The sequence below is a fragment of the Pipistrellus hanaki genome (assembly GCF_964339955.1).
Source record: "Pipistrellus hanaki genome assembly, chromosome: 2".
Classification (NCBI taxonomy): Eukaryota; Metazoa; Chordata; class Mammalia; order Chiroptera; family Vespertilionidae; genus Pipistrellus; species Pipistrellus hanaki.
The window spans coordinates 19,316,749-19,332,454 of record NC_140504.1 but is presented as its reverse complement, the minus strand read 5'-3'; the positions used below and the strand labels follow the sequence as shown (position 1 = coordinate 19,332,454).

At 41.8% G+C, this 15,706-nt stretch overlaps 1 protein-coding gene across 1 annotated transcript in view; it reads right to left on the bottom strand.

Annotated features, from left to right (window-relative positions):
* Positions 1-15,706, bottom strand: part of LEKR1 (leucine, glutamate and lysine rich 1) — a 120,251-nt gene that overhangs the window by 2,093 nt on the left and 102,452 nt on the right. Inside the window, exons 11-12 of the mRNA XM_084876051.1 lie at positions 13,260-13,424; positions 9,803-10,102 (exon numbers count right to left, since the gene is read on the bottom strand). Of these exons, the coding sequence (XP_084732177.1) occupies positions 9,803-10,102; positions 13,260-13,424 (465 nt within the window). The remainder of the gene's footprint in view (positions 1-9,802; positions 10,103-13,259; positions 13,425-15,706) is intronic.

The window sequence follows — 15,706 nt, the reverse complement described above, 5'->3', positions numbered from 1 at the left end:
AGAGACAGGAGACTAAGGACTGTGTTTGTGAACTCTACCTGAAATACTTGTTGAAAAAGCAAGGGAAGGAGGGCTGGAGAAGATTAAGATGGTCCTACGTCGGGTGTCACCTCATTTCCTGCTCCCAAGGACTATGTTTGACACTGAAGCTCACACTGGTTATGTAACTTGCTGAGTGTAACCCAGCTCCCAGCGGCCTATGCCTAAGTTAATTGTCAAATTAATTAAATCAACCAGGCAGGGGCCATTTTGTTCCAGGACACTGAAGCAATAAGAAACACTAAGACATTTAATTTCGTTTTGCCCAAGTTTTCTAAACTTCGTGTAAAATGATTAGATTTACAAGTCATTCAATAAATTCGTATAAAAATTTCTTGATTAAGAAAGCGATGAGAGTTAATTTCATTTGACAGTAAAATGATAAAAAATGGATAGCAGTTAACAACGAGGCCAATAAATTGGTGAGATGAATAATAGATACACTAATATGGACAAAGTGATGGGTGATGTGATGACAAGAGTTCTCATTTAAAAGTAACATGAAATTCGAACCAATTACTAAAATTAAATTTAGAACTCAAAGGGAAGGTGTAGTGCTCTACAGAAAACATCCATAAAGTAAATCACTTAAAAGCTATCCCAGGCAAGTGACACTCGGCTAGAGGAGGAAGTAGAAAGGCGAAATGAACCCAAAGATGTCCCCATAGCAAGTATAATGGAAACAAAGTGCCCGTCAACTCCATCTGAACTTGGAAGGGCTGCTGGCCATCCCAGTTGGGGGCTCACTGCTGTGGAACTCATCCTTCAAGGCTATCAGCTTCCAGAAACAAAGGATGAATTCTTGTTCTTATTTCCCAAACTGGGAGGACCTCTGAATGGAAAACAGGATCCAAAGTTAGGACTTTTATTTTTGACTATTCTGCAAACACTATGCAATCTCAGGTGAATCCCACAATAGCTGCATATTCTCTGCCACCATTACCTCCTCCTTTAAAACCAAGTTTATAATTCTGTGTTGTGCAATAAGCAGCTCATATATATTATCATTTTCTCACTCAGGGAGCAAAAAATGGAAACAGAGCTCATCAAGATTGCTTTTTCAGGGGTGGAGTGTGTGTGACAGGGCATGACCAGAGCACACGTGGATATGGCCAGAATCAGTAGACACGTTAATGGAAAATTCCATCATATGTGGAAAAGCATCATTCACTCGTGGTTAGATGGTTTTCAGCAATCGAGGAAAAATGTTTGTCTCTTTTTCAGTTGTCTTTTTAGAAGGTTGTATTGTAGCAGAATTTCAATATGTGCTTTTTATTGAACAACATGGGAAAATGTGTGAGATGGAATATCTTCAGTAAGCCTGAAAATTATGTGCAAGCATGAGAATAATCAGTGAAGCCATAGCATTCAGGCAGAGTTGTCATTGGCTATAGTTTAGTGTGATAAACTAGCATAACTGGATTGCAACTAAATGGAGTCAAGATGAAAAGGGAGGCATGAGGGAGGTGAAGAAGGTTTTTGAGACCGAGTGAGCATGAGTACAAACACCTGGCAGTGGGAGTGGGAGAGGCACTCTTTGGGATGACACATGGCTTAGCATGACTCAACTGCAGTGTGTGCAGGGGAGGAAAGACCAGGACTGAGGCAGGGAGGAGTGAGCAGGTCAGATCAAGCACAATTTTGGTAGCGTGCTAATACTAGAATTTTGTTTCACATAGAATCACCTAGTAGTTTCTACAAATACCTATACCCAATGCCAATTAAGCAAGGATCTCTGGGGTAGGGCCCAGCCATCAGTGTTTTTTCTTAATTCCCTAGATCAGTGGCCACGGTTTGCCGCTCTGTTGACTAATGAGTTTGCGGACCACTGGACTAGACTAAATGTTACCATATAGTTGGAAGCTGTGAGGATTAGGCTATTGTGGGATATTGTGTGTGCAAAGAGGTAAAGGGTAGTATATACAGTGGTCAGCAAACTCATTAGTCAACAGAGCCTCAGTTTGCTGACCACTGCCCTAGATGATTCCAATTCTGTATACTGATACTTTAATTTTTTAAAGTTGATTTTAGAGAAAGTGGAAGGGAGAGGGAAGGAATATTAATATGAGAGAGATACATGGATCAGCTGCCTCCTGCATACCCTGTACTAGGAATGGAGCTAGAAACCTGAACATGTCCTTTGTCCAGAATTGAACCTGTGACCTTTTGGTGCACAGGAGGATGCCCAACCTACTGAGCCACACCGTTCAGGGCTAATACTAGAGTTTTAACTTAATTCTGGGGGCCATTGGAGTGATTGAAAGGTTGATTTTAAGCAAGGAGCTGGCATGATCAAATTTAGATTAAAGGAAGATTCCTTTGCCAGCCCTGTGGAAAATGGCCTTGAGTGAGGAATGATGGAAGGAAGGGGGGACAGTAGGAGGCCAAAGTCTTCAGGGAGAAGATTCCTATCCTGAGTGGCTCTTGGTTAGGGGAGAGAGAACTAGCATTCCAGGGTCATTACACTGTGTAGATTGGTGGAAAGCATTATCTATACATATGTGTCCAACATTTTCAGATAAAGGCCACTTTGAATGAGCTTAAAAATATGGCTCAATTGTACTCCTACTGGGCAAGTAAATGTCAAAATAAAAATATAAATTGGCTCACCATCTGTTGGAAATTTTTAATATGGCCAATTTTCTCCACTCTTTGCAATGTAAGGGTGGTTTATTTTTATGTTTGTTTTCATTTTTATCCGTAGAGACAGCTGGATTGCTTTCAACAGTGGAAAAGGCAAGAGAAGGGTAACTTGATCATTCTGAAGGTGAGAATCCTGTTTGTGAGGAAAATCGGCTACATCTAGAATAACTTGGGGGGATATGCTAGGAAAGCAATTCCTCAGTGAAGAAAAGCACAGATTGGCATCTTTGTTTATGCTTTACTAGAGGCTCAGTGCACGAAATTCGTGCACAGGTAAGGTCCCTAGGCCTGGCGGGCAATCAAGGCCAATTGGGGCCTTCTGGCTGCTGGCCGGGGCCTTCCTTTGTTCCATGCCTCTCCCTGTTGGTCAGCACACATTATAGCGAGAGATTGAACTTCTGGTCTTCAGGTTGAACTACTGAGGGGGCACTTTGCATATTAACCTTTTATATATATAGATACCCAGTGAGGTCTGAACCAGTCAGATTACAGTTTCTACCAATTCAAACTAGCTATATCTCAGGGTTAGTGGATAGCCATCCAGCTGGGTGGGGAACTGAGATGAAAGGAAGCTCTGTGAAAAGATATGGAAATCAGAAAGATGAGTAGGAGTTAGCAAAGGATATGACCAAATTTCCATTTAAGGCTTCTGCTCAACTAATCTGATCAGCCCAAAATACTGCAGAGAAACAGTGGAAACTGCCCTTTGGTAAGACAGGAATGAGCATCTGAATAGATTTCCAGGAGAGGAGGATGTTGGATGTCAAGAAAGTTATTCTTAAAATTTTATTTGTGTGCTTGCAAACATAATGAACACTGTGAAATAACTATGGCAGACATACCAGAAATGGCAATAATTCTTGCACTGATATGTTTAGTTTTCTAGTATTGATTACTAACTTTTTATCTCTCAATTTGTCTCAGTACTCCATCTAATCTATGAGTTTTTCTTTGGTCTTGGAGACCTACTTCTAAAAATCCTGCATTCTTTTGCTGAATCCATCTCTTATTCTGTCACACTGCTGTAATCCTTAGACTTCCTACTGTAAGCCTGCGGATTCCCTCCACCTCTTTCCTGTGTTGGAAGGAACTCATTTTCTGATTCCAATCTCTTCTTCTTTATTTGTTTACTCCCTCATTGCAGTCTTATAGATCCTTCAAACGGCTTCCCAAGTAAGGCTGCAAGGGAAGTATCATTTTTGAGGAATCTATGTCTGAAAATATCCTTACCTGACCCTTGTACTTGATTGATCCTTTGGCAGGATGTAGAATTCTAGGTTGCAGATAATTTTCCTTCATAATTTGGAAGCCATTGTCTTCTGGCTCCTATTGTTGCTGTTAATAACTCTGATGCCATTTTTATTATTGATCCTTTCTAAGTGACCATTTTTTGTTTCTGGAAGCTTTTAAGTAATTACGTTTATCCTGAAGGTACTGACATTTCGTGATGAAGTGCTTTGGTGTGTTTGCTTTGCCATCCATTATGTTGGGTGGACCCTTTCAGTATAGAGCTACATGTACCTTCTGTACTTGGAAATATTCTTTAATTAGTTCCTTGATAGTTTCCTCCCTTTCCTTTTCTCTTCTTGGAACTCTTATTAGTGGGTTATTAGATACCCTCACTTGATCCTCTAATTTTCTTTTCTTCTCTTTATTTCTTTGCTCTTTCTTATACTTTTCTGGAGATTGCTTCATTTTTATCACCTAACCCAAATGTTGAATTTACTGCTTCAGCTCAGTAATCATGCTTGCTCTTTTTCATAGCCTCCTGTTCTTGCTTCATGTATGCAATATCTTTTCTTTTCTCTCTAAGGATATTAATTATGCTCTTTTTTTGAAGTTCAGTTTTGCTTCTCATGTTATTTTGTATGTGTTTCACCTAATTTATTTTTTACTTATTTGTTTGATTCCGGCTTCTGTCTTTCATATTAGAGGTGTTCCTCAAATAGGAGATTCTTGTCTTTTTGAGTCTCCAAAATGCTACTGGAAGTTCTGTGTACATAAGGAAGGCCTTATTGACTAGTATACTTCTCAGTGAGTAGAGTAGACAGAGATACAGCCATTTTACTGGGAGACCCCACTTGTCAGTATCAATAATTCTTTTCTTTTGATACAGATAGGGCTCTTCCATTTCTCCAGATAGGGCTCTTCCATGTTCCTGGCCGTTGGTATATAAACCTGGTTGTCTGTATTCTGGGAAGATGGGGGAAGTAGAATAGAAGGTCTCACCCTTTAATATACATACTTTCACTTCAGCCTTATCCCATACTCTGCTATTATCTATCCTTAGGTCTAAAGCCCCTCACATTGTTTTTCTAGAGTGTAAGCCTTTGGCACCTGCCAGGACAATGGGTAGGGGAAACTTGGGTTTAGGGAGGGCATCTGAGCATCTATCTGCTCCTTTAATAATCATTCAAACAGTCCTATTTTCAAATCCACTCTTCTTTCCCTCTCTCAGAGGTATCTGGTGTCTCTAATCCCGGGCCATTCCACTGCCAGGGCACGTAATTGGGTTTGCTCCTTTAAGTATTTCACCCCATTCCCACACTCTGCAGAGGCATTAGGTTTCAATGTCCTATAATCTGCTAATTTCCTTTCACCCATACTTTGCTTTCCATTTCCCCAAATGTAGTTGACATCTAGAGTCAACTTCTCTCTTGTTTTCCTTTCCTTATGAATTTATTCACTTTTAATAATTTACTGTCATTTTAGTGGTGTTTTGGGACGTGCTAGAGATAAACATATGTATTCAGTTCTCCATGTTTAACAAAAGCATTCCTTTCTATTTTTTTAATATCTTTCCTTATCATTAGATGGCACAGGAACTGGTAGAATTTAAAACGTCTGCCCCTTTGTTTTCTTTATCTATAGCCTTATGACAACAAAAATACTGAATTCTCTGTACTGTGTTTCCTTTGGTTGTTATACATAAACTGGTTTTGTTTTGTTTTGCTTTTTAAAATTTACTACATTCTTTTTCTGGATCACAACAATGCCCTTAACAGTGGGCCACACTGTCCCAACAGGACTCACATGGAGTTAGTAGGAAGGAAAACTGGCAGCGAAAAGCATGTGCTCTATTTTAACCTGCTTTTAAATGGTAATGTCCTATTCTCTAGCACTTTATGTGTTGTTGTTTTCTCTGACTTCCCTTTCTTTTTAACGTTGTGATTTTTTTTTTTTTTATTGTGAGCCTGTACCCTCTGAGGAATTTTCAGGGCCCCCTTTTACATTTACATTTCCCTTACAGTTTTATTTTCCATTTTCTCTCTTCTTATTGACCTGTAGCTTTGTGGCTTCACCTTCCTGACCCTTGTTTCTGGGGCTGCTCTCCCACAATCCCTGCTCCACACAGGAATGCCCATTTTGCCCTTTAGAAGCTGGGGCTTTCCTCCTATCCTTGAGAACTTTCTTCACACAATGAAAAGCAAAGTCCACCCATTCTCTGGCCTCTTGAGTGAGAGCAGGACGTTCCTCTCCTTAATTAGCTTTCTTATTCGAGCGCTAATTTATCTTCATTCTAAAGGGAATTTGTTCTCCACTTAAATGTGGCTTTTCTTCTCCAGGACCTAAGAAATTTCGAGTGTCTGGAATGCATGGCCAAAGGAGTGGTGCTTTTCACTTTGTATGCTGCAACCTCCATTCTTTCTGGCCAGGAACGCCAATCGCTTTTATTGGCCAACTTCCCATTTTTATAAGAAATTCTGGGTGTTGGCATGCTTAATCGGAGAAGCAGCCTTAATTATTTACTCTTACTGTTCGGTTATAATTATTTAACTTCTACTGGAAAATCTAGCCTCCCCTCCCCTCTCCTCATCCCAGCAAAGGAAATTTGCCCCCTAGCATGTCCTTGCTAGTATAATAGATAACTTTCCCTGTGGAATGATCAATCCCTCTCTACTCCCCAGTAATGATCTATAATCATTTATAAACCATCTCGGCCTCCTGATCTTTCAAAAGTCTGCTTTATATATATATTTTAAGCCCTTATAGTTGAAAGTATTACATATCTCCCATTTTCCCCCTTGACCCCTTTCTAGCCCACCCACCCTCGGCCTGAGCGGCTTCCTTTTATAACGAATGAGCAAGAAGAGCTCCAAATGTAGCTCCTTTTGTCTGAAAATGACATTCACTGTCCACTTTTAGTCATTTCTTTTGCCAAAATCACCTCCAGGGGCCCTGAGATTGGGAGCCCCAAAGTGGCCCCCTATGCCTGCCCTCCTGCTATTCTCACTCATGTGCAATCCCTTTTGCTCTGACTGTGGGCTGGGCTTATTGACTCGTTTGTGATGAGTAGAATACAGCAGAGGCCATGGGATGTCACTGCCGAGATGAGATTACAAAAAGACTGTGGCTTCTCTCTTGGGCACCATCCTCTTTTGCACTTTCTCTCATTCTTGCTCACTTGCTTGTTCTGAGGGAAGCCAGCTGCCCTGTGGTGAGCTGCTCTGAGGAGAGGTCTATGCTGTAAGGAACCGAGGGAGGCCTCTGACCTCCGGCAAGGTGCTGAGGCTCTGAGCCCAAGAGCCCACGAGGAAATAAATCCTGCTTACAACCATAAAGTGAGCCTGGAAGCCAGTCCTCCCCCAGTTGAGCCTTTGCATGAAACTGCAGCCCCTGACAACCTGATACCAACCTCATGAGAGGCCTTGAGCCAGGGGCACCCAACTAAGTCACATTCAGATCCTTGTCCTACAGAAATTATGAGATAACGTTTGTTGTTTGAAACCACTGAATTTATGGCTAGTTACTGTGTAACAATGAAAAACTAATATAGGACCTTAAGGACAATTTTTTAACTTTAGTCTATGCTTTTTATATAAGTTGCTGTTTAGGCCATTCTTGCCTCTTGATGTAAATGTAATTACTCAAATAAAACTTTCTTTGAAGTCCTCTTTGAGAGCAGAGAAGGGCTGTGTCAGTCTTGTTCATAATGGGAGATCTAATACCCAGGACAGGGTCTGGCACCTGGATAGATGCTCAATATATTTTGTGAATTTGACCTGTCTTTTTCTACTTGTCCTAGTTTATAAATTGCTTCTCACTTTACACTTTGTCTTTTCTTTGGGTTCTCTTACAATTCTGGAGCCTGGGAAATGAGAAAACCTGCTGGTCTAGTTGCCTTGATCTTTCTGCCCTTTAACGTGTTAAGTGCCCCGCCTGTTTTGTCTTCTGGATGGAAAGTATAGTGTCAGTCACCGGTGACTGACTGGGCGCTTCATGCGTTAACCTGCTGTCGCTCCTCTAGAACTTCAACACTCCTGCCTCATTTGAAGCAAAATTGTGTCACCTCTCTCCCTTCAGGGTTTCTCCAGCGGAGCTGAGTCCTGTGTGCCTCCCCTCACCCCTGCCTGCACTGGTGAGGCGGCTCCTTTGCTAGGGACATTGTTTTGCCCTCTTCCAACAGGAGACACTCAATCATCTGATCCATTAAGCATCTGGCAGAATAAGTTGTGTGTTAAAAGAAAGAAAAGAAAGGAAGGAAGGAAGGAGGGAAGGGAAAGGAAGGGAGGGGAGGGGAGGGGAGGGAGGAAGAAAGAAAGGAAGGAAGAAAGGAAGGAAGAAAGGAAGGAAGAAATGAGGCTTGGAGATGAGTGCTAAGACCTGGTGTCACTAAACTACTTAGAAGCAGAATCGCTATAACTCAGGCTTCCGAAAGAGGAAGCACTGTTATCCAGAAAGAGGAAACACTGTTATCAATGAATGTTGGCTCCACCATGCTGTGTGACCTTCTAGAAGTGATTCAACCCTCTTCATTTATAACACGGAAATAATTTCTACTTCTTAGGGCTCTTTAGGCATTGCTCTTGACCCAGCATTCTTTCCATTCCCACTTTAACTTATTTTAATAACTCCTTTGCAAAAGATTCACTTTACAAGTCTAATGATGGCATATATGTTTTACTTTGCCTGATAATTTAAATACAGCAAGAGCATGGTATATTTAGTTGTTAATAATCAATGTTATTACTAGCACTTTCTTTTTATTCCTTTATTAAGATGCCCATAAAACCAACAAAAGTATTACTTGTCATTAACATTCAGAACCTTCCTCCATTTGCCTTTATTTGCTATACTGTCATACATGGGATCACATATTCTGATGTGACATAGCTTTGGTGACTAGAGAGTAGATTAATTGCTCAACTGCCTTAGTCAGTTCAGGTTGCTATAACAAAGTACCATAGACTGGGTGACTCAAACAACAAATAGAATTTATTTCTCAAAAGCTCCAGAGACTGGGAAATTCATGATCAAATCACAAGCAGATCTGGTGTCAGTTGAGAACTTGCTTCCTGGCTCATAGATGTTCTCTCCCCTGTCCTCACATGGTGAGAGGAATAAGGGAGCCCTCTGGTTCTCTTTTTATAAGGTAACTCATCCATTCATGAGGGCTCTACTTTCATGACTTAAATATATCCCAAAGTCCCCGCCTCTAAATAATCATTACATTGGGGCTTAGGTTTCATGACTTTTTATGGGACATACACATTCAATCTATGTTTGTTTCTGCCTAGCAGTTCAGAAATCAGACTTTTATTAGAAAAATAAAATTAATCAAAATATGTCTACTCCAGTTTAAATAGAAACATTGCTAAAATAATTATGCATACATAAAAAAGAAGACCAGCACATGTAAATTACCTTATAAATTTAGATTGACAGAAAGATAAATCCCTAAAGAAAAATCACATGTAAGATATATTGTCCAAGCATTATCTGAACTAAAGCAGCAAGTGCTCTAAAAGTTTTTTGTTTTTGTTTTTGTTTTTGTTTTGTTTTGTTTTGCAAAGATTTAATGCCAAAACCAGCAAGACATATAAAGATGACTAGTCTCAGATGTTTTAAAAGGTCATTTGCCACTCAGTAGAACTGGGTAGTGAGAAAAACCTTAGAGATTATGTAGTTCAATATATTCATTTTACAGAAAAGGAAGCCAGGTCTAGAAAGGTTAAGTGACTGTCTAGTTAAGGACAAAACCAGGATGTGACCCCAGGTCCAGAACGTTTTGCATGACACCAAGCTGCCTATTATGTGTTTGTTTGTTTGGTTGTTTGGATGGTTTTTGAAGGAACATGTGCTCTCTCTCTAACTGCAGTGGTGCCAACGTCTGTCCTACCTCTTGCTGGGACTGCTGAAACTGCTGTGTCAGCTGCGTCTGTTCCAGCAACACTCTCTCCAGTTCATCGGACTTCTGTTTCATTTCCTTCCTCAAGTCCTCTGAAGCCAAGTCACTCTGGTCAATTTCCTTCTTCAAGCGAGACTCAAAATCTGCAACCAGATTTTTAAGGTTTTCAATTTCCTTCTCCTTCGACTCAGATTCTTCAGTATATTGGATACAAGATTCATGGAGCTTTTTTTCGAGAGTGGCCACTTCCAGCCTTAGATCTCTAGTAGCGTCTGTGATTAAGTCTGATATCTGTAAGATAAATCTTGTATTAGTTTTTAGGCAATATCTCTAGGTAGACACAGTTCTTATGGTTTTAAGAGGCTTATTCTAAATAATCAGTGTACTCTGCTGATCAGAAGAAAACAAATCCTATGACGTATGTAGGCCTCCGAGATTTTCTTTTTAAAAGTTAAAGACTAACACTTTTATTTTTGCCACCTTGAATGAATTGCATTAATCATTTGGGCATCCTTGGAAATATATTAATCTCTGTAACTGAATTAAGCTATCAAGAATAGCTTGAGTTTTTATCTGGATTCACTACAGGGTGGCTTTGTAATTAAAAATGCCCAATGCTTGTGGATGCATGGGGAATACAACCATTGTATTTTATTCATTATCAGACCAATAAGTTTTCCTTTGAGATTGTTTTCCTTCTTATCTCTAATGACTGGATGTAGCTCAGAAACTATACCTTCTAGAGCAGCAATCTTCAACCTTTCGGACCTCACGGACCACCAGTCCACAGACTACTGGTTGGCGACAGTTGTTCTAGAGCATTACTGCCCACTAGAACTCTCTGTGATGATAGAAATATTCTGGGATGTCCAATAGGGTACCCCACTGGCCACAGGTGGCTACGGACAGTGTGTGCTGGTAAATGTTTAACAACTGACTCACAAGCACACACAGCCAGGTCTTATCTATCTCCACAGCATAAATATGCTCACTGTGACCAGTTCCAAGCTACCAAGGGGGCATCACTTATCGCTGAGTCTGGAAGAGAAGCGCACAATAGGCTCTCACTTGCCAGTACCGCCCAATGAGCATTGGAAATGTGGCCAATGGGACTGAGGGACTGAATTTTTCATGTGACTTCATTTTAATTCATTGAAATCTAAGTAGTCACATGTGGCCACCATAGTATACAGTACAGTTCTAGAGGACACCAGAATACTATAAAATAGACTGCTTTTCAAGGTGGTGCCTCTTGATAAAGAGAAGAGAGAATATCTTGGGGAAACTAGTCACGACAGTCTTTAGAAGGGGAAAGACTGTTTTCTCTCACCTTGAAAAACAAAACAAAGAACAGAAAGCAGGAAGAGCAAAGCTGCTTCTGATGAAACAGATCCTTATTATTTATGCCATGGATATTGACAAGCAATACATATTAGGACAACAAGAAACCAATCCATGGAAGAATCTGGAAAACATTCGGAGACCAAAGTCCCAATGATTTTGTGAACTCTTACTTAAGAATTAAGCCTCTACAATTTGTTTCAAATGTTAAACTTACATTAAGAATAACTTCTTCAAGAAATCTATTTACCACACTTAGTGGTAATTTTATAAATTAAATTAATATGCCATGATCTCCAATTAATCCAGGAAGGAAGAGGGTCACTGCTAGTCCTGGACAGTAGTTTCCATCACCCCAAGGAGACATGGCACCGAAAAAGAGCAGGCTGTCCCTGGCAGAGAGGCTCACATGGCCACAAGTGTGTTCTGATTTTTTTAAAAAAAGGGAGTCAACATTTAAAATTCAAAACGTTCACTTTAAAAATCTGGACTTAGGAGTTCTCTTGAAAAAACGGGAACCCTTGCCTTTTGACATTTCCCTGCAGATGGGATCCTGAGACAGCAGTCCCAAGGTGACGGGGGGTGGGGTGGGGAGAAGACATGGGATGGGAGGGCATGCCAAGGGGAGCCAGTGGTGCCCTAGGGTGCAGGGGATAGGGGATGGGAAGCAAGAGGTCTGCCTAGGAGAGAACCTGCCTCGGGGAGGCGGAACCTTGGGTGAGCCAAGGCTCCAAATTCCCCTGCATGTGCCCCATTATTCCAATAGGACTTCACTTATATGATAAAACACAAATTGAAAGATAAAATTGAGGAGTATTATGCTAAGGGAAATAAGCCAGAAAAAGACAAGTATCACATGATCTCACTTATTTGTGGAATCTAATGAACTAAATAAACTGATGAACAAGATATATCCGGAGACACTGAAGCATGCAACAGACTGATGAATTTCAGAGGAAGGAGACGGGGCAGGAAAAGATTAACCAAAGAACTTATTGGGCCTAAGCCAGCAGTTGGATATCCTTAGCACTGCCACCACCTCTGTACTCGCCAACCTTGAGCCCAGCTTCTGGCTGAGCGGCACACCCACTGTGGGAGCTCACTGGTCACCAGGGGGCAGCTCCTGCATTGACCTTCTGCACGTTATAGTGACTGGTCATTCTGCTGTTCAGTTGGTTTGCATATTACCATTTTGTTATATAGGATATGCATAATCCATGGACAGACAATAGTGCAGTAAAGGCCTAGGGAGGGGTGGAAACCAAGTGGAGGGGGACAATTGGGGGAAAAGGGATACTGTAACACTTTCAGATAAAAAGGGAAACATTATTAAGAATTTCAAAATAGCATCTGCAGAGCATTACACCCAAAGCATGAGGCCTTTTTGAGTATGGGGCCCTGTGATACTGTACTTTTCATACAAGCTTGTAGCCGGGCCTGCCTTTGAGAAGGTTGTACCATATCCCCTGTACACCAACCAGAGGCCATCCAATCCCATTTGATGCTTACTTTACACCAACTTAATGATTTTATAAAATATATATATTGATTTTATATATAGAGACAAGTATCACATGATCTCACTTAGAAACATCGATGAGATCTCTCTCTCTCTCTCTCTCTCTCTCTCTCTCTCTATATATATATATATATATATATATATATATATATATAGTATTGATTTTTTACAGAGAGGAAGGGAGAGGGAGAGAGAGTTAGAAACATCGATGAAAGTAACATCTATCAGCTGCCTTCTGCCCACCCCCTATTGGGGATGTGCCCACAACCAAGGTACATGCCTTTGACCGGAATCAAACCCAGGACCCTTGAGTTCACAAGCCGATGCTCTATCCACTGAGCCAAACCAGTTAGGGCGTAAGTTTGTTTTTATAAAAAATTCCATACATAGTTGGATTGCATGCTTATATAATTTATATCAGCTATTCATCCTGGAGAATATCCAAACCATTCTACCTATGGGGGTAAAACAAGGCCCAGTGTCAATGACAAAAACTGCTGGAGTTCTAAGTTCAGCAGTGCTCTCAGGAGGAAATAACCAACATCCACAGTGTTAAACCCATTAATGGTGATCATCAGAATGACAGACCTTCATTTGTAGCTCCTCTTGTTCTTTCTTATACTTTTGGATTATTTCTTGGTGTTTTTCCCTTTCAATATCAAGTTCCAGTTTAGCTTCTTCCTTAAAGAGAAGAGCTTGCTCTTCAAATTCAACTAAATGTTGAGCTCTTTCCTTGGCGAGTTCAGCTTCAATCTAAAAAATAGCATTTAACACTCATATAAAACCATTTTACCTTAAAATAAGTAAATTAATCTTATTTTCAGACTCCAATATTTTTTTAATTCTCACCTGAGGATATTTTTCTATTGCTTTTTAGAAGGAGTGGAAAAGAGAGGGAAAAACAGAGAGAAATATTGATGCGAGAGAAACACATCAATTGGTTGCCTCCTGCCTGAGCCCTGACCACAGCCTGGTCCGGGGAGGAGCCTGCAACCAGGCATGTGCCCTTGACTGGCTGGAATCGAATCCGGGATCCTTGGGTCTGCAGGCCAATACTCTATCCACTGAGTCACTGGGGCTGGGCCAGACTCTAATATTTTTAAAATTTCTAATTCTAATTCAAAAAGTTAATCTAATTTTTAAATTCTAGTATTTTTTAAAAAGTTGACTCAGAACTTAGGCCAGAAAAATTGACCTTGGGTCAAATATTTTAAGATCTAAGAGATGAAAATAAGTAGAAAAGCTAAAACAATATATGATTACAGTTTTGAGAAATATTAATAGCTTTGTCTTCTGTATATTTATACTGTAAACACAGTCCTTGCCAGCAATCCTATTTTTAAAAAAATTTTGAGGCCCTTAGACTAAGTTCTGTTGAAAGCTCAGAGGGGATATAAAGTACAAATATTGAGTTTTTAATGGTCTTTTCTTGATGGAGACCATAGATGATCATTTTAATATGATTGTGGCCAGGAGGCTGTTTAAGGAAAACACGGGTCAGTAAGGCCTGCATCCATATTTTGACTCAGCATCTCAGTGCTGGAAGGAACTTTAGAAATCCCTTAGCTCAATTTCACAAGCTTCTATGAATAGTGGAAAGAATAAAAAAGATTTTGTATTTGAATAAAGTTGAGTTTAAATCCTGGTTCTGACACTTTCTACTTGTACGACGTTATTGTAACTACTAGTAGCCAGATGCACAAAATTCGTGCACGGACGTGGGTGTGGGGGGTGTCGGGTGTCCCTCAGCCCAGCCTGCACCCACTCTAATCTGGGACTCCTTGAGAGATGTCCTACTGCTAGTTTAGGCCAGATCCCATGGACATTCCTCTGGCAATCCAGGACTGCTGGCTCCTAACTGCTCACCTGCCTTCCTGCCTAATTGCCCCTAACCACTCTACCTGCTAGCCTGCTTGCCCTCAACTGCTTCTCCTGCCAGCCTTATCACCCCCAACTGCTCCCCTCTGCCGGCCTGCTCACCTCCAACTGCCCCCAACCATCTCTAACTACCCCTCTCCCCCCCCCCCCCCCCTCGCTGGCCTGATCACCCCCACCTGACCCCAACTACAACCTGATCACCCACAACTGCCCTCCCCTCTTGGCCCCTAACCGCCTCTACCTCAGCCCCGCCACCATGGTTTTGTCCAGAAGAACGTCTGGAAGGTCTTCTGGAAGGTCTCTCAGTCTAAGCAGCATATTACTCTTTCATTAGTATAGAGCCCTGGTACATGGATGGGGGCCAGCTGGTTTGCCCTGAAGGGTGTCCTGGATCAGGGTGGGGATTCCCTTGGGAGGCAGGGTGGCCTGGGCAAGGGGCCTGTGGTGGGTTGTAGGCATTGGGGTGAGGGTCCCCACTGGGGACAGTGCTGGCCTGGGTGAGGGGCTGGGTAGTTTGCAGGCCAGCTGTGCCCCCATGGGGTGAGGGTTCTCGCTGGGGGGCCTGGCCAGCCTAAGTGAGGGTTTGCAGGCTGGCCATGGCCCCAGTGGGAATCCTCACCCCATGAGGCATGGCCAGCCTGGGTAAGGGGCGAAGGGCCATTTGCAAGCCCCTCCCTTGGTGGCTGGCCAGGGCAACGGCAACCCAAGCCTCCCACATGCCCAGGCTGGCTCTGTGTTCTCTGCTCACAGGCCCCAGGCAGGCAGGAAGCTTGGCTTCCTCCATTGCCAATGGTGACCCAAGCCTCCTGCTCACTCTGGCTGGCTCTGTGGCTGTTGCCATCTTTGTTCCGCTAATTTGCATACTCACTCATGATTGGCTGGTGGGCTTCGTGGAATGACGGCCAATTTATATATCTCTCTTTTATTAGTGTAGGTAATTTCTCCTGGTGGGGTTATGACTAAAGTTCCCTTGTGGGTCCTTATGAGGATGAAATGTGATGAAACATCTAAGAAAAGCTGTAGCATGAGCAGGGTTATAATAGTCAATGTGGATTACTTCTGTGCCCCGATCCCTCAGTCTCTGCCATGGAATCCACACCAAATGATTGTCTGCTTTGTGCCTCCACACCACCAGAAACTGTAACTCACTCCTTTCT